Here is a 23,168-nt window from a genome sequence, read left to right as displayed (position 1 = left end):
TATTATTATTATTATTATTATTATTATTATTATTATTATTATTATTATTATTATTTTAAAAGCCCTTTTATTATTTCCAGTCTGAAACAGATGAAGGATTTTTTTGGGTAATATCATTGTCTCCAAGCACTTGTACAGTATACAGCAAACTTGTCCTAGGTGAATATTACTGTATAACAATAGTAAGACATGCAATATTATGGATATGTTTAAGGCAGGAGTTCCTGCCCATACCCCCAGGGGCTGCAAGATGGAATTTCAGGGAGTGCAACAAAGAGTGGCTTATGTCCTTGAGCAATGAGTCATGGGTAATCACTCACTTTTTTTCTGTATAAATTAGAATCTAATTGCTTCAAAAAGACAAGGGGAATTGGAAGTATAATCCGATGGCAATCTGAACGCAATCATGGGGTTTAACGTTATTGCGTGATAACCCACTACACACAAATTCGGGCAATGGGAAGTCAGTCCGAACGCAATCATGTGGTTTCACGTTATTGCGTGATAGACTGCCACATGCAAATTCGGGCAATGGCATGCTGTGTTCAGGCAATGGGGAGCCAGTTCAAATGCAATGCATATTCACGTAATTTCTCAAAACTAGTGACTTTAAGTGAATGTGTTCTGGCCCCACTTTCTTTTCAATTAAATTTAAGAGAAATTCCTCCCGTTTGATAAACTCCATTTACAAAAAAAAAAAAAAAGAAGAAGAAGAAGAAGAAGAAGCCATGCCAACACAACAGTTTTTTCTCACTTCTCCCACCTGGAAGAATGCTAGCTAGGACAGCAAAGGCAAGAGGTTGAGAGATAAAGGTAAAGAAGAAAAAGAATTCCTTTCATGTAGCTTCTAAATTACTTTGGCACTTTACTTCTAAAATTACTATTTTATTTTATTTATATTTTAACAACAACCATTACATAAATAAGATAAATTGGTTTATATTAGCCACATTTATATACTTCCTCTTCTCCAACAATCTGAAGGAAGTGTATATTGCTCTCCCCACTCTCACTTTATTCTCACAATAACCATGTGATGTAGGTGAAGCTATGAGAGAATTAACAGGCTGAAATTTCCATGGTTTAGTTGGGACTTCAAGCTGTTTCTTACAAAAGTTCTAAGTCCAGCATTTTAATCACTACATCATGCGCTTTAATCCATTGGAATACTTGTAATCAATTAAACTACCAAATAGGCATTGCATCATCATCATCATCATCATCATCATCATCAATGCAGTTTTTAAAACTTGTTGCAATGACTCACCGATTCAAGGAATTCAACCTACCTTAAATGTTCTGAGAACCTGCTGGGTGTTTTTAGGCTGCGAGTAAGGCTTGGGTGTCAGCATAGGCACAGCCTTGGAGACAAAAGGTTTACTTGGAGAGGTGCGGCCTGTCAAAATGCTGGCTTCTGATCCACTGGTGGGAACAATGATTGCCTCAACCTTGGCAGTGTATTTGGGGGCAGGAAGTGACTGTTGCCGTAAATATCTCAGGGGATTTGGGTCCTTAGGTGGGGATGATGAATTTGGCTCGGCTGAATGGCTTCTCTCCAGAATTTTTGGCATCTCCAAGCGTTCAAGGACAGCTTCACTAATAGTGAATCTCTCAATGTACTGTTGGAGAATACTGTCCGCTTCCTCACGTGACCGGGCATTCTTGTACGCCTCATGCAATTCTCTCTCGCGCCTTTCTCTGTTTGGGGTACAATAGACACACAATTGCAAAATGATGCAGTGTTCACAGCATTGGGCACATTTACAAAAAGAAGAAAATCTCACTCTTTTCCATTTTCCAATAGTTATGGGCAAGAGAGCATCTCATCTCTACCTCACAGTTCATCTATACATCCTATCTATATACTACAGTTTACCTACATATCCCATCTCTACTCCTAAGTTCAGTTTACAGTACACTCTAAGCCTGTACCAGTTTATGGTGCAGAGCAGAAACTGTCTAGTTGCATCATAGTCCACACCTCCAATGTAAAATGCATCCTGCACACAAGGGATGGAAATAAATTTCACTGAACTCAATCACACACACACACAAATAGGACTTCCATACCTCATGAGACCTACTGTGAGAAAATGCACACATTAATATGCATTTGCAGATCTGTAAGGCTTACAGGGCATGTCTGAGAAACAGCACAAAATAAGGTGCATATTTTAAAATGGAAACTGTTAAGATGCATATGATTGAGAAGCAGAAAGACACTTTAGCCAAAAGGGAAGTTGTATAAATTAGCTCAATTGCACAAATACACGTACAAAGAAGAATGTAATATAAATGTGAAGGAAATTCAGTAAAGGAAGAAAAGACAATGCAACCCAATATGAAACAAGGGTGTTTATCAGACGAGCTCTTAAAGAGGTACTATTCCAGTGTGACTCCTCTAGCTGCCTCCTGTTGCATGCTGGGATTGGCAGTTTTAAGGAGGGGTATTTAGAATTCTCAGGCAGAGAAGTTCAGCTCCTTAAAACTGCCAATCCCAGCATGCAACAGGAGGCTGCTAGAGGAGTCACACTGGAATAGTAGCTCTTTAAGAGCATAGTGTGATAAACATCAAGGACAACAAGAAAATGCAGATGGGATTCAGAAAATCTCAGAAAAATTGAGAAAGAGATTTTCACATCCTTGACAACATACTTTAACATTAAGAAAAATATTTAGGATAAATAATTTCCCCATATATGCTAGTTTTAAACGTAAATGTACTTTCCATCTGTGAAGGGCCATTCAAACAAGCAACCGACTCTGTTTCCAGGTGCACATGGGTACACACATACACACACATAATTGCAACCTAAAATAATACCATCTTGATAAAGCTGTCCTGTGTGATTCTTCTGATTATGGAACCTAGTGAGCTGAGGATCATATTACATGAATCTGTACCACAAGTGTATAGTAAAGTCCTCCTTATCACTTTGCAGAGTGAAGCAGATGGAAGGTTGTTTGTTCATCTGGCTGAGATTACATTGCCCTCATGAGATTCAGAGGACCAGCTCCTGCACAGTGATGACCTAAGGCCAAGTCTGGGGCCCAGTTCTGTTCCCTATTAACACAGAATACACGGGAAGTAGTTCAATGTGTTCTGCAGCTTTAAGCAATTTTCTCCCTGCCAGTTCACTTCCATTATCAGAGCCAGGTAAGGTAAGATGGTGGAGGCAGCCAGATGTTGCTCCCTTCTCTCACGTGCCTCTTTTTGTGTAAAGACTAGGGATAAAAATCTTACTTCTTCTCACAGGCAAGATGAGTAATTTCCAAAGTTTTTTCCCTGTTAGGTGAGATTGTGAGAGGTATTGTGTATTTTCTGATGAGTTTGCAAAGTTTCGAGATTTCTATTTTTGAGGGGAAAGTGGTTTGCACAGAAAATGAAGCCTTTTATAAAGACATACTTATTTTTAAAAGATTCTTTGTACAAATGAATTTTTCACAAAAATATTCTAAAATGAAAAATAAATTTTAGAGCAGCTGACTATTTTCACACTTGGAAACCTCAATATGTTGAGACACCTTTTTTTGTGTGTTAAGGATGGGAAGATTTAAAAGCATTCCTAACATTTTTTAGAACTTATTTGAATGGGGTCTATGTGCTCGATACACATGATTCTCTTGTATATCTCGTTTCTGGGTGTTTTGTTTTGAGTGGTTGGGTGTGCTTGAAGTTGTGTGATTTCTGTGGTCCTCAATAGAAGGTTTTTCAAACTGGGGGCATGGTATGCAGAGGCTGAAGTGTGTTCATATGTTTTTGAATTTTCTTGGTTAGTCTTCAGGTTTGTAGTGCATCAGTGAAATAGCAAAACAGTATTTCAATTCAAAAATATTTCATTAATTCTCTCATGTACTATGATGTTATAACTCTGTGGAGATTATCGTAACAAGTTTATTGTAGTTAAAATGCCGGTCAAAAGCTCCAGAAGGTGTGATAGCTGGTTGCACTTCTGAAGCATCACTGAAGCGTCCCTTCTCCTCTCCTGTTGTCAAAGCATTCACGGAGCAGCCATTTCTTCATAACAGAAACTTCTATTATGAAGAAATGGCTGCTCTGCGAACGCTTTGCTGAGGAGAGAGGATGCTTCACTGATGCTTCAGAAGTGCAACCAGCTATCACACCTTTGCACCTCTAGAGCTTTTTACCGGTTTTAACTATGGTAAGTTTGGGTGTGATAATCTTCTATTTTTAAAACAAAAAATAAAAAAGAAGAAAAGGGGGCGAGGAGGCTGAAAGAACTGTCTTTATCTTTCCCACCATCTATTTTGAAGCCATCCAGCATGCAAATACTGCAACCTACCTCTCAATAAGATCATTTTCAGAGTGTAAAAACAACAACAGCAGCAGCAAAACCCCCAAAACAACACAACCTATGGAGATACAAACATACACTTTGGACCTTTTTTTTTTAAATGCACTTTAAAAAAGTGTTTCAGAATTTTAAAAAAGAAGAAGAAACAATTGGATGGTAGGAATAAAGTCTCATCTGTTGCCAGGAACTGCTAGCAAATAGTCCAGGATAACAAAAACATGTTTGATATATTATTTTAAAAAACAAGAATGACAGCTACAAACCCTGGTACCTCTGACCACATTTGTCCTGTCTCCTTTCCCCCTGTCTTTCATTAAAAGAACTTACTTCTCTTCCACAATTTCTCTGTAAGTCTTGATGCTCTTCCTTCGCTCACCGGCTCCCTCAGCTCCAGTTAGTAACCTTTCCATCTTCTTTCTTTCGGCTTCTTTTTTCAGTAAGTCCTGTGAAGCACTTCTCCGTCGACTCTTCCACCGGGCTAAATCCTACAGGAGGAAGAACAAAAAGAGGGGGAATCATAACTAGCATGCACAGCACTACCAATCTACAACCCTGTGCGGAAACATGATCTTCAACTATTGGGTTGTGGAGATCCCTAAGAGTTATAACAATGGCTTCAGCATCATTTTTAGGGTTTATCTAGAATAGAGGTGGGCAACACATGACCTGTGGGCTGCATGTGGCCCCCAAGACTGCTGTATGGCCCTCAAAGACTCCCCAAATCACACTGTTGGATTTTCACTACTGAACCAGGAAAACTTGATAATGTTAAATGACTTCTAGTGTTTTGTCATCAAATTTCAGCAGCAAATTAGGAAAAATCCATTTAAAGCAAGTTAAATGTTTGCTTTGAATGGGGGTTTCCCACTGAAATATGGCAGCTTAATTTGTCACTGAATTTTGGCAGCATGTTAGAAGGACAATAGCTGGTTCCAAGGGGGCAGTATTGGCTACTACACTAGTTAGTGGTCTATTTCCACACAACCGGTGCTGAATTTATGTATGAGAGAAAGAGACAGAAGGGCATATGACAGGATAGGCCTTACATATCTACATCTGTACACTGTTTTGAAGTATCCAAGATACTTCAGGAGTTTCTTAACTAGGTCAGTATCCTAATAATCTCCAAACTACAGTGTGTAGGGACAGAGACATATGAGATTATCACAAGGAGGATGGGATAGGGATGGGATCGTTATTCCATCCAGTGAGTGTGTAAATCACTTTCACACTGCAGTCTGCTGAATAGCACTTTTAACCATCATCTGAAAGCGCTTTCAGACAGCATGGTATTAATGGGTTTTTCCATTAATACAAAAGACTGCAAATGACAACTGAAAGTGCTTTTAGCTGATTGCTGAAAACACTTTTCAGCTGGCTGTAATGTAAAAGTTATTTGTGCAATCACTCTCACTCACACCTCACTGCCGGGTCAAATGTGGGTCATATGTGAAAGTCCTTCTTGTGATCAGGTGGGAAAGATGGAACAGGGACGGGATAATGATGTCCCATCCCTCATGTGATAAACTCCATTATCTTCAAATGGCAGCCAGTGGGAACAGAGTGGCTCAAAAATGCCCACTTAATAATGGGAAAGGTACAATTTGAAGAAAAGACCTCTTTGTTGGTTTTACTATTTCACTGATGCAACAAGTGTGCACCAAGGCTGAATGGAGATTTGACCTCAGGTTTTCCTGCTTATTCAATTTTCAGTCTACCATTCCACACTATCTCTTCTTTCCCATTTCTGCAATTATATCAAAATAAGAATGAGAAAGAGATGTAACAAAATTGACAACTTATTCAAAAGGAGTTCCTCTGTTACTCTGAAAAATGGTTTGCTTCAGTACCACTTGATCAGATTATACTGTAAAACAACTGAATAAACCCAGCCTAGTGGAGAATGGTACTGAACAGTGACCTGTTTTTTTTAAATAATATGGAAAACAGACTTTGTTATGTAGGCTTGCAGCTACGTCACAACAACTCTATGAACTTTTAACTCACATCTTGCCATCTATCTTCATCTTCTTTCAGCTGGTGGTGAATAGTCTGCAGCTTCTCATGGCGTGCTTTGCTGTGTGGCTGCATCACAGTAGCCTCATCCATACATCTCATGTCAAACATGCTCACGCTCCTGAAATGGAAAGCAAAAAGGGTTTATCAATAAGTAAGGGAGCTGTTTATTATCAACGTGCAGGCCCTGAATATTTCAGCCACAGGAGGGTGCTAGAGCAAACTTAAACACATCTGGTCCCGAGGAAACTTTTGAAAAATCAGAGAACTGGAGATGCTTTTGGAGGTGCATCCAAAGCCTTGGCCGGGTATGTGTAGCGCTAAGCATTAGCTATACCAAAGCACATGCAAACTGGCTACTTATGGTGCATGCCAGTAATGCTGCAAAAGAGAAGAATTGGAGGTACTGTATGTCCAAAGCTGCTTTTTTAAAACTTCACAACTAATATGAATTCAACAAAAGTCCTGTACAGCACCTGATTCAGCTGTCACTTGTTTAATATGGGGTAGTAGGGAACACATTAAGGAAACTGTTTTAATACTGTGTTTATGGCAGATCTTCTTACTTTTGGACATTTCTCAGGCCTCCTCAATGAAAGGTTCAGTAATAGAAGGAATCCTGATGGACCGGTCACCCAACTACACCTTGCAGTCAAAGGGAATGGGAAATGTGGTTTTGGCTACATTTTACTTTTAGGCCATTCTAAGTTAATTCATATTATTTTTCCTCGTTTGTTAACCAACATTAATCTAGAGTTCCCAGGTACATCTTTAATGGAGTACACAGGGGTGTCACCAATGGGCTAGGTGGGGTGGATTGCACCAGGTGGTACTCTAAGGGGATGGGTTACACTACTGTGGCATTCACCTGCATCCCTTTAAAATGCTGATGAGGTGGTGTGAGGCTCAGTGGGAGGAGAGAGGGGAGACCCCAGTTTTTTTAATTAATTTTTTTTAAATATATATATTTTAATTAATTTTTTAAATTATTTTTAAAAAAACCACACCTTTCCAAAATTTCACTTTAACTAACCAAATGAAACTATGTACAGTGCGCCTGCGTCATACATGGGAGCATTATACACAGCTTTCAGCAAACGCTGAAAGCCACAACAGAAGAAGCAGTGCCGCATGCTGGAAGGAGTAATGTCGTACATGCTGCTATGCTGCACTGCACTGTACCGCTGCGAGCACAAGCTCCATTACTTCTAATGGGGGCTCAAGCATACACGGAAATTCTTTTAGGGGGGGGGGGGGGGGGGTCCAGAACAGATCCCCCACGTAAAAGAAGGGACCAGTGTACATATAAATATATTTAAGCTGTATGTAATTTAAAAAGACATAATTTTAATTTTGTTAGTTGTTTATGTCACAAGTATTACCATTACATTCAGTGATATATGGGAATTATGATTTATAAGTAACATTAGCACAGAAAACATTACTAAAGCTTCTGTATGGCGTGATATGGGGAGAGGGCAATGGGTGACACCATGAGTTACCAACACCTGGTGACGCCAACCCTAGTGACACCACTGGGAATACCCTGATTTAATATAAGCCACAATCTTTGTGCTGTAGCTGATGCATGACAGAGTTAGAGAGAAGAAAGGAACGAGTCCTGAGGAAAGGAAGGAATACTCTGAAAGAATACTTGCTGACAAATAATTATTTATGAAGCCTGGAATTATCAAATGAACCAGGCCAATGAGACTTGACAGGATTGGGTTGTGGTCCATATGAACAAAACATGTTTCCAAGAATATGACCCAGAATCCCCTGTAATACAATGGAAGTGTCTCCTCCAAAGGCAGAGCATTTGAAACCACTTATCTAAGTTTCAGACATGAAATGATGATGAAATACTCTGCATGAAGCTTTCTGATATTCTGTATTCTGGATGTGTCACTTCAGAGAGCTGAGGTACATATTAGCCCATATTGTAGGTTTTAATGCCAAAAAAGCTGTGAGAGCCAACCCAGTCGAGTGCACATGCAGAGCAAATGGTCATATGACTTTATTGTTAATTTGTTAACAATAAAAACCTCAAAGTATACCACTAATATTTATTAGTGTATAATTACATGATGAACAAAAGGCATGTTTTGTTTCACAATATTGTTTTGCATGATGAAGCGAGAGGCAAGTTATTAGCGTTAGACAAAATAAAATGTCACAAGCACAGTGCATTGTACAAACAGATACAAGTGCAGTTAGGTTATTTTCTTCAAGATCACATATATGGAATGTGCACCATATTTTTGGTTGCCTTTTGATGAAAACATAAGAAACATTTCATAAACGAAACCAAGCAAATCAGGCTCATTTGTGACTGCGATGGGAACAGCTCTTGTTAGATGACCTTAAATGCTCCGGTGGAATATCCGGATGGAATTTCATTATGGCTACTGGCCAGTCACATTGTGATATGGTAGAAAGGGGTCATGACAATAAAGAGTTCCCACTATTAGGCACACACGGTCAGGGGTATTTTCTTGCAAGTAGTCAGAGGGCTGATGAATCACCCCAAAGTTTTTCTAAGGTATTGTCATATTGGACACTACTTTCCAAAGGACATCTGTAGTCAAACATTTTTTACAGGTAATTGATACAATTTGGCCCAATTTGTTTTTTTCTTCCTACTGTCAGTTTATTTCAAGGCAGAACTGCATTTTACAAAGTAAATTCATCCACCACTGGAAATGCATGCTGTATTATCATCAGGACATAGAGTAATTTAATCTAGAGAGGAACTATTGATAGGGCTGCTGGTTTTAATAGTATCCCCAATATTTTTGTATGTCTAAAGGTGTATCCATACTGCAGAATTAAAGAAGTCTGACACAACTTTAACTGCCATGACTCTATCCTACAGAATCCTAGGATTTATAATTTGCTGAGGCCCCAGAGATCTCTGACAGACCACTAAACTACAGATCCCAGAGTAGCCATGGCTGTTAAAGTGGTGAGAAACTGCTTTAGTTCTGCAGTATGGATACACTCATGAGTTACATCTTTGAGCCAAAGTGTGTCTGAGGTAATGGCCATGATGATTAATATTAATTCAAGGAGACTAGCAAGATCAGTACAAGTAGCTTAGCAACCATAGCACAAAACCAACTATGGTAGCAGCTACAGGCTCCCTCTTCTTTTCAATTTGTAATATATATTTATTTATAAAAACTTCTCAGCAATTTAAAAAAGACACTTACAAAATATAAAACACAAAATTAAATCAGAAAACCAATAATGCCAACTGGAATTAAAATCCACCGTAACAAAACCAACACCAATAAAAAGACTGATTAAAATCAAAATGAGACTGTCAATGTAGCTATTCAAAAGGACTTCCTGAACTGCTGACACATCACTTGGATACTGAATTCATTCAAGGACTCTGTTTGTTCGTGAACAGCCCCTCTCTCATATCAGTAGACTTAGCTGTGCTTGTTTGGTACAAATTTATTACAGCTTAAAAGAATAAAAACCAGGATAAAAATAGGGGAGAGACTGAAGAATGGGGCTGGAATTAGCATTACAGTTAATATCCCATACAGAAGTCCTGCAACTCCTCCTATCTCTATACTTTAAGTCAGACAAAACGTGTGCCATTTTTCCTCTCTAGACGTTATGGAGAGAAGATACTAAACTCTGCTGTTTTGCATTGGTCACAATCCATATGTAAAATGGATTGTCAGCCTAAATGTTCCAAAGCAGTGATTGTATACCCGATCCCACTAAATAGTCTAATTCACTAAGTAAAAATACCACATACAACAGCACCTGTTAATGTCTGAAAATTATAAAATGAAAAGATTGCTCTCAGTTATTGATAATCATGTAAAATCTGTTTAAGTTATTGTTGCTAGTGCTCTATTAACACAGTTTACGCAGTTACACAGTATACCAACTGAACAACTGATTTTTGAAGGAAAAGTGAATATTAAGGATTTGAGAATCAATTATGAATATGTGGTTGAATAAAAGCTCTGAAGTCTTCTCAGTGGCTTCCCAAAGGCTCTGGAACTCTCTACCTAGGGATGTTAGACTGGTACCTCCCAACAAGCAAAGACTTTTCTGTTTCGACAGGCATCTGATGAGTGACTATATAAGGCCCGTGTCACCTAAAAATACACTGGATCTGGTAATTGTTGTGCTGGTGTGTCTTTGTGTGTATGTGTCTAATGATATGTGCTTTAATCTGGTTTTAAATTTTTGATTGTTTAATCTTGTTTTAACTTTTATATCTGGTGAATTTTTAACAATGTGTTTTTAAACCTGTTATAAGCTCCTTTGAGTCCTGGGGAAAGGGCAATAATAATAATAATAATAATAATAATAATAATAATAATATGCAGTGTCATAGAGAATGTTATTTTCCAACCTCCAGTCACTGTAAGTGGACAAAACTGGTTCAAAAAAGAAGAAGAATAAACTACTAATTTTGATTTGAGTACAAAAAGGTTAAGCTATGCTAGAAGCACTGGTTTGAGAAGCCACAACAGAGCTACTGTCTTCACGCAGCTGGGCATGGCCATACCAATGATATAAACTGTTTTAGGAATCGTTTCACAAAGACCCCCGAGAATCAAACTTTTGTGAGTAGGGGAAGGCTAGGGATCTCTAACAAGAACAACAAAAGTTCAGCTGCTTATCATGTGATGATTACAGGGATTCCATCTGAGAAATCACAAAGATAAAGGATGTACAAATTAAATCCAAATGTACCGCTGTTGCCCTCTGCCATGTGCCAGCTTGTATTATTCTGCTGACTACCACACAGTAGGCGTGCAAAGTAAGTGTCCTACTTTAAAGAGTGGAAACTGTTCAGAATTACCTGAATTATGCCTTGGAAATAACCCATATTATTCCAGCTCACAGATGTGATTTTCGTAATACACATTTCTAGCAATTCCTAAGGGTTGTTGCTATTGTTGCAATTAAATACATATTCCTTAGAATTATGCAAATATCAATTGCTTGTAGGAATACTGAAATAGATTTTTATTCTTGTTTTTCATTTGCTCGTAAATACTAATCCTCTAAAATGATACCATATTACTGGAAAACAAGGAAACCTCTAGGTTATTTAAAATGGAAAAAACAGGGTTAAACAGTTTTCTTTGGAACATTATAAACACATAAGAGCAGAATTTATGTGCAAATAAGTCATATTACTAATGTATAGTAAAAATTATTTTAATTTACTCGAGTCATATTACTCTCATGAAATAAATCTTCAAGTGAAAGGACAGAAAACCAATGAGCCTCATAACAAAATGTGTGAGCTGGGTTAGGAATGTAGGCAGTTACAAATATCCAAATCCAGTTGCCAAACCTATGATTTTCTAAGGCAGTCCCCTCTTACTGGGTGACCATTAGATTATATCACTACTGTTCACAATGTTTGAGGCTGACAGGGCAGTCCAAAACATCTGGAGGGTACCACCTTAGGAGGAGTTATTACTCTATGGTAGTAGTTTCCAAACTTTGGCCATTCAGATGTTTTAAACTTTAGCACCCAGAATTCATGACTGCCCAAGCTGGCTAAGGCTTCTGGAAGTTGAAGTCCAAACACCTGGAGAACCAAAGTTTGGGACCCATTACTCTATGGTCACATGTGTTCTTCCAAGGGGAAAAGTAGATTGAAAAAAGATGTTTCAAGTGAAGAAAATGTCAGGAAGAGAAAAGCTGAAACCAATTCTATTTTCTACTCCTTCCAAATGCGACCCTAGTGAAGTGAATTTTAAGGAAACACTTTAAAAAGTTGGTGAAAGAAACACAAGATTCTGCCAGCAATCCGGCAAGGCTTCTGAATTTCAACCAGCTGTGAGTCAGACAAGATACACTCATACAAGAACTCTGCAGTTGCATTTAGAGTTCTTTTTACTTATTATATCAGAGAAGTGGCTCCATAGAGCCCACAGAACTTTAAAAGAACACATCACAAATTAGCAGAGGCCAGCTTTTGCAGCAACAGCAACATGCTTTACTGCTTTCAGAAAAGTTATTACTTTAATGCAACAAAGCACATACCACTGCAGAGTTATGTCAAAGTGCATAGATTTCAAACAGCTCTGCACCAAAACAATCAAAAGTAATCATGGGGCAACAACTGAATTTTAAATTAGTAGTAAGTATGAAAAGCATGCATCTTAAATTGTTTAATGCAACCCAATGAGAGCACACAACAACTTACTCTGCGTCATCAGACACAGGAGTTCTGGAGCCGAATCTATAAAACCAAATATAAAATTAGAGAGGTTTAACAGGGGAAAAGAGGGTGCATGAACTGCAGTGGGAGCGAAGAAAGGGAGAAGTGGGGGGGGGGGGTCACAAAAGCAGATTGATTTTCATTTGAAGGCAAACATTTTCAGCAACCATGAGGACTGAAAGAGCACTGGAAATTTCAGAGCATTGCATATGAGATAAACTTTAATTACTCCAATCAGAGCAACAATGAGTTTTAAAAACTTTTAAAAACATGCTTTTTAAATTCAAAACACCTGTTAGTGAACCACACCATGAACTGACTGAAGGAAGTAGTTATTCATAAAAGCTGATCTAAAAAGCTAGTTTTATGAGGTGAGCCACGCATGTAGTCACTGTATACATGTTACACTGTGCATAATCCAGATTCTATAAAGAGAAATTAAGATGTGTTAGAACCCTTACCACGCTTTCCTGTAAGTGAATACATACATGCTTTATTCCTGACAGACTGTGCAACCTGTAAATCCATGCTTCCACTTCATTTGACGGAAATCAAATTTTGAATCCCCAGGAAAAATTGTAGTCATTGGCATTCCTTGTGAACTTCTCAAAGTATACTTGCCAACATCTGTCTGCCCCGCCCCTTCCCACAGCTTTGGGAAAGAAAATGAAAACTGACTTTTTGCAAAAGATTTTATTAGTTCAAAGGCTCATGACCACTGTGCACAACTGTTAATTCACAATCAAATAAATCAGGCAAGAGCAGAATCTACTTGCTCCCAAGATGCATGCACAAACATGCTGTACAAGTCCACATAGGAGTTTATTTCTGGATCACACAGTAGCTCACATTTGTATTGGTTCATTTTCTTGGGACACAACTTCTTTGTTGTTCTCAAGAACTTCCTGTATCTCAGATGAATTTTCAGGTCTGACTGATTCAGGGTCGAGCACATCCTTATGTTTATCAGAAGACATATCCCCTTGAATTTCACCAGGGAAACTGAATTTATCTTCTTCCAGCTGATGCTCAGGATTCACTACAAGCCTTTCAGGTGTTTCTGCACAAGGCCTTGGATGATTTTCAGTGACCACTGAATCTGTCACAGTAACACTAAAAAGGTAATTTCTGTTTTAGATTGCAATGATACAAATGGCACATGCCCACTGCGCACACCTCCAATGAGGAAGCAAATGAGTGAAATTATGTCACAAAACAGTCATAGTTAACTATGAAAACCCATCACATTCGTCAGTATTTGTAGATCTGTGCTCCCATCCAAACACATGGAGAACCTGTCTAATCTATTTCATCAAAGATAATGATATTTGGTATTTGCTATTCATTACTACCAGGCTGCATGCTGGTAGCGCTGTTGCCAAGTGAGCACGGCGGCAATATGACCTGCTCTGAGCTTGTTTATGACTGGGTCAGATAAACAGTTTCATAAGCAACTCCCTTTGCATTTTTTCAGAGTCTGTATAAAAACTTCAGGACTCAATCACAAATCTTTTCCTCACTCTCTGCCCTCCATTATCTGGATGTCATAACTGTTCAACTTTTATATACTTTAAAAAAAAATTCTTGAACGGCACAGCTTTTCGTAAACAGTGCTCCCATTTATCCAAATAATTTAGATAAATATTACCCCAACAGAACAAAAGTACCCATTGCATCGCCATCCCTGACCAGAAACTATTTATTATGGTTTCAAGCAACATATACACTAACATTTCACATGATCAGTTGAATAATCCCTTGTAGGGTGCATTCACACTGGCAAAATAATGCAGTTTGACATCATTTTAAGTGTTGCAGCTTCATCCTGGAATCCTGAGATGTGTAGTTTTACAAGGTCTTTAGCCTTCTCCACCAAAGAGTGCTGGTGCTTCACAAAACTACAAATCCCAGGATTCTATGGCGGGATACAGACGGGCAGGGGAAGACGTCTTGGAGGTGTATTCTGCTGAATACGGAGCCTCCAGACCGCCCGCCCCGGGGGCGTGGCTAAGGTGTATGGGGCTTCCACATGGGAGGCAGTGAAGACGCCTCACCTAGGGCCGTTTCTGACCCGCAGTTTCCATACCGCCGCCTCGCAGGATGCTGCAAAGAGAGAGGCAGCTTCCGCACGGGCGGCCAAAAACTGGGCTTTTTTTTTCTTTTGCCGGCGCTCAGCACCGGCGGCAGAAAGCATATGTGCTCATTTAAAGCACCCAAGCCCCTTTTAACTTTTTCCCCCGCCCTGACCAAGAACAAAGGTGGTCTCCTGCCAGCTGGTGATCAGCTGGTGTTGGCATCCTTGTCCGCTTGCACGTTGCCAGTGTCACCAGCATCATGGATGCCTCCTCTCCTTTGGTCCCTGCGCTCTTGCTGAATCTGCAATGCACAGCTACAGCTGTCGCCGCTGCCACCGCTGTCCCCCTGCCATCCCCCATCACCTCCTTTGTACATATGTAAATATTTAAAGTTTTAGTGTTTTTTTATTGTTAGGTGAAAATGGTGCAGGAATGTGTGTAGGGGTTCACTTTAAATTCCAAACTTTCCCCAATTCTAGCAGCGCATGCGTACATGCAGCTCTAGGGTTAGGGTTACGAGTCTTAAAATGCGCTGCAGCTGTGCTGCAGCTTCCACACCTGCATGGCAGCTGACGCTGCAATTAAAGCCTGACTGCAAACTGCGCATGTTCCAGGACCCCAACTCATTATGCGACGCAGCAGACACGGAGCTTTTAAATGGGCAACTTAAATTAGCGGCGTAGCAATTCTGGCGTACCGGTGCAGCAGCTTACAGACGGAGATGCGCAGCTGCGCACTATATAGAAAAGAAGCGGGGAAAAGCAGCACCTTTTTAATGCCGCTTCTTCCCGCTTGGGGCGTGTTCATGGCGGCATTCAGGTAAGGGCCGTCTGAAGGCTATACCTTCATGAGGTCATGAACACACCCCTTTTTGCCCGTCTGTATCCCGCCTATAAGATGGAGCCATGACAGTTAAAGTAGTGTCCAACTATATTATATCTACAGTACCGTTGTAGATGCACCCCCAGTAAAGCAGAAAAATATCCACCATTGGCAGGTCTGGATAATTCAGAAATTGGAGTTCATCCCCCAAAAATGTTACTCTCAAGGAAAAAAATAGTTCTTAGTCTCAGAAGATAAGATTTTAACTGTATATCCTCTAAATTGAAATTTTATATAGAACAGGAAAAAACCTGTACATCTGGGCTTTGCAAGCCCATAAATGTTACAAACACATGAAAAAAAAGTACTAGCTCAGCTATCTGTTATATGCCTATGTAAGCCATGCACAACCCAATGTAGAAGGAAATTAAAAACAATTTTGGTTAATCTTCCTTGCCTATTCTGGAAACTTTTCCAATAGTCAACCACTATTCACAAGTTTGGCTAATCCAAAGGAGACTGAAGGCTGTAGCAGAAATTAAAACAGGTATCTTGCACTTCTGTGAAAATTACTGCTGAAATGAAAGATCACAAAATAGCCTTCTGACCTCTTCACTTTCTGTTCAGTCTTTACAAGCTCCTTAGCTGCTTCCTCACCATTCAGCTGCTTTGAGAAAGGAACTGGGAGGAACTGTTTAACACTCGGTCCAGTCTGCTTCAGAAAAGCTCTGGTTCTTCTCACCATCATGTCATCTTTCCCTGTATTTTTAAGTGACTGTCTCTCTCCTGCTGTAGTGTTTTTGGGCTCATCTTGATCTTTTGACTTCCCACGGTTATTTTCACACGTTAGAACCAAACTTAGGGAAGCAGGTGAAGGCACTCTGTGTTCGCACTGCATCATGCCAGTTAGTGTTCTGCTAAGGCAATTGGGGTACCGTTATTATGAAGACAACGGAAGGCCAAGGAGGAAAATATAGCTGCCTATCAACTACACACAATTATTCTACTATAAAGCCCAGTAGATATTCCGAGGGCCTAGGATGTGTTGTTACAAGACTCAAGATAAGCAGGCCTTAGCCTGGGCGGCACATCAATGACAGGTGGGAGTCATGAATCCTATAGGAGACATTTTAAACCCCTTTGGGAAAACTCCAAATAGACAAAATAAAAAGATATCAGGTATTATCCTGATATCATTGCATATTCTATTGACGGAAGCTTGATTATGGAAGTTTTCAAAGAAGTATCCATGTTAGTCTCTTGCAGCATAAAAAGAAGGAGCTGGTGAGAAGGGAATGTAGCAGCACCTTTAAGATTAACTGATTTTTATTTTAGCATGAGCTTTTGTGGCTACAGACCCATGTCTTCAGGTGTAGTACAGAGTGATAGTGTAATGTGAGGTTACAGAAATCTAAAATACCAGTATCACTTCGTCCATGCCTCTGAAAATTTAGGGCATGGGAAATGATTTGCATCTTTTTGGTCCCGTTACATTCTATCTCTCTCCCACAACTGTATAAACATACAGTGGGGCCTTGGTATCTGATAGGATTTGGTTCCAGGACTCCCTGTGGATAGCAAAATCTGTGGATGCTCAAGTCCCATTAAATACAAAGGCATAGTAAAATGGTCTCTCTTATATAAAATGGCAAAATCAAGGTTTGCTTTTTGGAATTTATATTTTGGGGGAATATTTTCAATCAGCGGATGCTTTAATCCATGGAAGGCTGACTGTACTTTATAACCTGAGGCTTTAATATCACTTTTTACTGCATCTGAAAAAGTGGGTTTATAGCCATGAAAGTTTCTGCTAAAATAAAAACCAGTTATTTTTAAAGGTGCTGGAAATAATTCATAATGTAAAAACACATACACAAGATATGCAAGCACATAAAAACCACCAAAGCATCCCTCCCACAACCAGGAAAATTAGGAGGAGGAGATTTTCTGTATATTTTGTCCTCCCATGGGGTATAATAATCACTATCATTGCCACCACACAGCTAAATTAAAAAATCCAGTACACCAGATACGTTCTGACAGTCTAATACCATTTTAGAGATCTTTTAAAAGGTCACTAATAAAAACTTCACACTTATTAGCCCACCCATTTCACTGCCACATTATAATTATGAAACTCTTTTTAATTTAAACCTGAAGTCAAAATCTTCCTATAGTGTAGATGTTTTGGAAAATTCGATTACTTTCTCACTTTCTCCTGCTTTCTAAGATTTCATCACATTTATTTTCTTCTTCTGTTAAACAGCAGCCAAGTAGATGTTTTTATTGGCAAGTAAGAAATTTTTTCACTTTGTTTAGAAGTAGAATAATCTAATGCACAATTAGTATGACATGCAAAGCAGGTCTAAGAAACCCATGAAAACTGGTTGCCAGTTTCTGACCTTTCTACTTTCTGTGGAGTCTTCCACTCTCTGCACAGAGTAACATTGCATTCCTGTTTCAGTGGAGGACGACTACTGACTACTGAAATGGGAGGGCAAGTTGTGCGAACTGGGCTAGTAGATTTCTGAAAAGTTCCAAATCTTCTAGCCAGCATGTCATCTCTTTCAATATCTGGGAAAGTCTCATCCAATTCTTCTTCACTGCTTTCATTCCATTCACTTAAGCTGCTAGGTATCTGCTTCTGAGAAATACCAGAAACATCCGGAACAGAGGAATTATGCTTATCCACCTTGGACAACAGTATTTCACTAACAGTACAAGATGGGGAGAAAAGAGAAAAGAAGACAGGCAATGAAAACCACATGGAAGCACTAAGACGAGACCTTGATTTATTCATCTTATCTTTCAAAATGAACATCTAAGTTTCTCTTAATAGTAGCTACCAACTGGGTATTCTTGCAATGACAGCAGTCTGATTAGAAAAAGGAAAGTCAAATAAATGTAAATTCTGGTCCTTGTGCTGGGCACTGCACAAGACAGAAGTATTTTTTACACCCCAGAAAGAAAAACGGAGAGCACTTTTAATATACATGCTTCAAAAGATGCCAAAAAGAAGGAAAAAAACTTTTAAAAAACCAGCTGTCTTCAAGAGAAGAATGAAGCTCTGTAATGTATTGCCAACAACTGAAGTAAACGCTATGCTACCACTTCAGATGAAGGAGCAGCAGAACATAAAACGAAGCTCTCCAAATGTCCAAAGGCAGCAAGCTGAACCAAGAGGGCTCTGAAAAGCCTGGTTAAATACTGATCAGAAAGGGAAGACTTTAAGGTGATTTGACCATCCCTTACTGAAAAGGTTGCATTATTAGGAGTTTTCTCTTGATGGAGAAGGACACACACATATTTTTTGCTCCTAGTACTGGGCAGTTTAGTATGATTCTGAGACTGAGAGGCAGAAAGCAGCAACTGAAAAAGGGAACATCATGGGGCTTCACCAGCCAACCTTGGTCCTTGTTGTTGCTCCACAGGTAGGAGATCAGTGCACAATGTGTGCAAGAAACTTCTAGATTCTGGGGATGTTGAGTTATTTAAACTGCAATTCCAGATGTGTGGACATGTGTGAACACACAGGCACACACAGCTACATGTGTGCACAAACAATTCTTAACAAAAGCTGTACAAATCACCATATTAGTCATATCCAGGTCTCCCCTTTCACCCAGGCTTTCTTTTCAAGCTATATTTAAGCCATTTCTATATGCAAAGTCTCAATATTGTTTAGATTCAGAAAGCACTTTGGGTAATACTTGCTCCCATCTTTGTAGGGGAGGACTTCTGCATGCTCACACCAACCAGAAGAAAAAGCCAGGATTCTAGAAAATAGAGAGTCAGACAGGACATTCCTAGGGTTGAATGATCTGCAATCTGGTTTACTTTCTCAGCACTAAACTAAGCAGAAACTGGAAGCTCATAGTATCATCCAAACTGGAGATTCTTAGTTTACAATTCCAAAGCAAGCTAGGATTTGTAAATCAATAACAAATCTTGCTTTGTATTACTGGCTTGCTAAGAGAATGTAAGCTAGGATGTCTCATTTGGATGACGCACTGAGCTTTCAGTTTCTTGTTGGTGTAGCAGCTGTGCTGGTGCAGGAGGAGGAAACTGAACTGTAGCTTATTGTTCTATGAGAATACAAAAGGCACATATAAACACTGACTGTGAACCTAGCAATTGCACTTTCCACTGATATATTTATTACCCTTTTCTGTGCAACAAATGAATACCTGGAATTAGCATGAGGCCTGTGCACTTCATCAGTGTGAGCAATGGACTTTTCAGGGCTCACAGAAACTGAAGATGAAGTTCTACTTGGTGCCTCAAGAGTCCCAGTATTTTTCGTATTAGCTGTCTCTTCCATTTCGTTTTCAGGCATAGCACTAGTAATGGAAATCTGCTCCCATTTTTGGTGTTCAATTTCTGTCACTGGCCCAAAGTGCACAAACCTCTGCTTGGGGCTGGTAGCTTTCTTGTATGTTTGCACTTTGTGGCTTGCAAAACTGTTATGATTGGCAGATTCCACTGTCATTTCAGAGGACAGCAATGAATCTTGAGTGTCTGTGGACTCCTCATCACTAACAACCAAGAAATCAATGGACAAAGAAAGAAAGAAAGAAAGAAAGAAAGAAAGAAAGAAAGAAAAGTGCATAAGAACATATTGGGAGACTAAAGAAAAACCAAATATTTCATTAAAAGGTAATGCAATAAATCAAAGATGTCAACACACACACACACAGCATTATCAAACCACTAAACTTTGGTATAGTATGAAAAGAATTATTCTTCACAAGACTGGGGGGAAATTAATTTAAGCAACATTGCAAAAACTGAGCCACAAAGATTTATTTTAAAAAATCAGACAGAAGCAGTAGCAGCAGTTTGGTGACAAGTGATGGCGTAATGCCCCTTGGAAATCTAGGGAATACATATGGCTCCATCAGAAATTTATTTATGCTTGGTAAACTTTTACTGATTGTACTCCAGTTCTTCTATTGAAACTAGCAGAGAGCTATCATTTTAGCTGGTCAGAGCTAACAAGTCCTGTTGTAACAGCTGCTTCCTGCATAGGCATGCCAAGAAAAGGGAAGCCCAAAATGGAAACTTATGTCTGAATGTCAAGGGGAAAAAGCATTACATTTTTTATTTCATAGTTAAGAACTATGATAAGGGCTATTCCTAGTTCCTGTACAGATGTGATCAAAAGGATTGTGCAAAATGCCTCAAAGAGGAGAGCCATGCTGCTATTTTTAACTGTGTGGGGAAGAAAACAGTACTTCCTTTGTTTTTTCATAGGAAGATTAGCACCCTGAAATCATCAAAGAAACACGAAGACCATACCCACAGAGGACAAGTAAAAAATAATTTTTTTTAAAAAAAAGGCCTATGAATTACTATTGGACCTTACTGCACAAGACTGAGAATTTGCTTCACCACAGCAATATGCCTGCATACACCTGGGACTAACACAGCACATGCAAGAATTGCTGCTTAGCATTCATTTTTAAAAGCTAAAAGCAATCTTCCTAAATGCCACCAGAGTAGTAGCAAGACGACTTGGGGAAGCAACATGAAGCGTAAGTCTTCCTTCCATTATGAAAACATACCTGGACTTCCCTGAAACCTTTAGTCGGTCCCAGATCGCTTTATCTGCTTGTGTTATAGAAGCTTTCACAAAAACTGACAAGTCTAGTTGGGAGGGATTAGCCTGAGTTTTTCGCCTAGCCAGATCATCTCTCTCAATGTCAGGAACTTTTCCTTGATCTTTCTCTTCAGATTCGTCATCTCGAGATGGCAGGCATGGTTTGGCTTCAGATAATGTTGTCATATGTACCTTCTTTCCACTAATGTAATGCATATTTCAAAATCAGCAAGATAGATAGAAGTTTTGTGGGGCTAGACAGTGATAAATAGCACACCAATACTGGAGTCCAAAGCAAACAAGGTAAGTTGAAGCTTGAAATGAGAGTGGATGGGAGGGGACCAGCAGAAATCAATTTGAAGTCCATCATAACTGGTTAGTGACTGGTATGAACCAGTGTGAGACATCAAGAACGTCTTGCATGACTAAACCACCCACTACTGGCAGCAGGGCACCATCAGTGGGCCCTTTTAACTTGCAATAGGAAGGGACGAGAATGAAAATTTAACAGCTCATCTTGCTTCTGACCTTTCAGTTGGAATAGTGGTGCTTTAGGGTGGTGAGCTTGGTCCTGATCTGGCAAATGCCTGACCATGACATCTTCTGGAGCCAACCAGCTGTGTTCTCTATAGACAATCTGCACATTAGTAGCCTGAATAAATAACTCCATTCATGCATTTGGGTAAGCAAAGTTTAATTAATTAACATTTTCTCATTTTGACAGTAAGGATGTCCACTTCCTATACTGTCATGAATTAAAGTTTTGTTTCCAAATATAACATTTCTGGGGGATTTTCGCTGCTGCCAAGTATTTAGCCATCATGGCTGCTGACAGTGTCTGAGAATTGTGATACATCCTTCAAAAACTATTCCAAGACATTACTTATTTATTAGACACAGACTATAAATGTTGGTTGTCATATTATTGCCACAAACCAGACACTATACTGCAATGAGCTACTTGATACAAATGGACATTGCTCTGGCTGCATAGATATGGAAAATGGCAACTGGAATAGCTGAATTACACTTAATACAACTGACTTCCTAAAGCAGATTTCCTACAACTGCTTTCACTTCCTAAAGTGAATGCTAAGCAAAATACTATCACTAGCTGCCTATGTCCATTTACGCTTGGCTACAAGAGCTGGATCCATCTCTCCAATGAGTTAAATTTTCTTCACTTCTGGTATGTTCATAGAGTTGTTTATCATGCTATCAGTTCAACATGAATGCAGAAAAAAGTGAGAGAAAAAGTATGCCTTCCCCAGGTTCAGGAAACTGCATGTTTCATGGGCTTTTGCCCCAACATCCTCCCATGTTTTTTAACACAGCCACTAGCCCCACAATTAAATCTGGAACTCAATCTAGATGTTGTAAAACTACTCAGGAACTCTCGCAAAGACTGAAAGCTGAACAGAGCTGATGTTTTGTTAAAATTACTAATAAAATCAAGAGGTCCCAAACCATATTTAGAAGAGGAGCTGATAACTTGGTGGAAAGCATCTTGGGAAAGCAAGTGTTTTCTTGCAACATGTAGGAAATATTGAACTTTGACTAAGAGCTTTATCACACTAGGGGACATCCTGCAGGAAAACGGGAGTTAAACACGATTTAAAGTACATTTGAATTTAAACCAAACTTGCAAATTCAGTTAGTTTATCACACTAGGGACTGCCCAAGTGAAATAACATAAAGTTAATCCAAACACAAAGCAGAGAAAAATGGCAGCTTTTTTTTACTTTCGGGTTGTTCCGAAAGTAAAAAACTGCCAGTTTTCTCCGCTTTGCATTCGAATGAACTTCATATTATTTCACATTAACTGCAATGTCATGTGATAAACTTTGGGTATTTCTGGGTTTTCTTTGGTTTATATCTAGTTTAACTCCCATTTTCCTGTGGAATCTCGCTAGTGTGATAAACTTGTTAGATAAATATGGAAGAATTGTGAGAAGTGGCTTCTAATTGTTCTCCTCCTCAAAATGTCCTACAACTTTAACTAGTATATGAGGCGGGAGACTGCTCATTTCAGTTAAGGATCAATAAAAGGGGAAAAGATGGCAATAGAGAAATAATGTTGTGAGGGAAAACAGTAAGATATGAAAGGCTTAAACAGTCATGGCACA

At 39.2% G+C, this 23,168-nt stretch overlaps 1 protein-coding gene across 7 annotated transcripts in view; it reads right to left on the bottom strand.

The window, feature by feature from the left end:
* LIMCH1 (LIM and calponin homology domains 1) overlaps positions 1-23,168 on the bottom strand; it is a 258,524-nt gene that overhangs the window by 53,496 nt on the left and 181,860 nt on the right. For 6 of the 7 annotated variants that reach the window (XM_042468174.1, XM_042468171.1, XM_042468172.1 and 3 more), the window contains 9 exons: positions 21,008-21,244; positions 19,631-19,978; positions 17,846-18,154; positions 16,052-16,357; positions 13,396-13,659; positions 12,532-12,567; positions 6,324-6,453; positions 4,644-4,801; positions 1,290-1,698 (listed from right to left, as the gene is read on the bottom strand). In XM_042468174.1, the coding sequence (XP_042324108.1) occupies positions 1,290-1,698; positions 4,644-4,801; positions 6,324-6,453; positions 12,532-12,567; positions 13,396-13,659; positions 16,052-16,357; positions 17,846-18,154; positions 19,631-19,978; positions 21,008-21,244 (2,197 nt within the window). The remainder of the gene's footprint in view (positions 1-1,289; positions 1,699-4,643; positions 4,802-6,323; positions 6,454-12,531; positions 12,568-13,395; positions 13,660-16,051; positions 16,358-17,845; positions 18,155-19,630; positions 19,979-21,007; positions 21,245-23,168) is intronic. The other variant, XM_042468175.1, reaches the window with a different exon arrangement.

Source organism: Sceloporus undulatus, chromosome 5, assembly GCF_019175285.1.
Source record: "Sceloporus undulatus isolate JIND9_A2432 ecotype Alabama chromosome 5, SceUnd_v1.1, whole genome shotgun sequence".
NCBI lineage: Eukaryota > Metazoa > Chordata > Lepidosauria > Squamata > Phrynosomatidae > Sceloporus > Sceloporus undulatus.
This window is presented reverse-complemented; position numbering and strand designations above follow the sequence as displayed.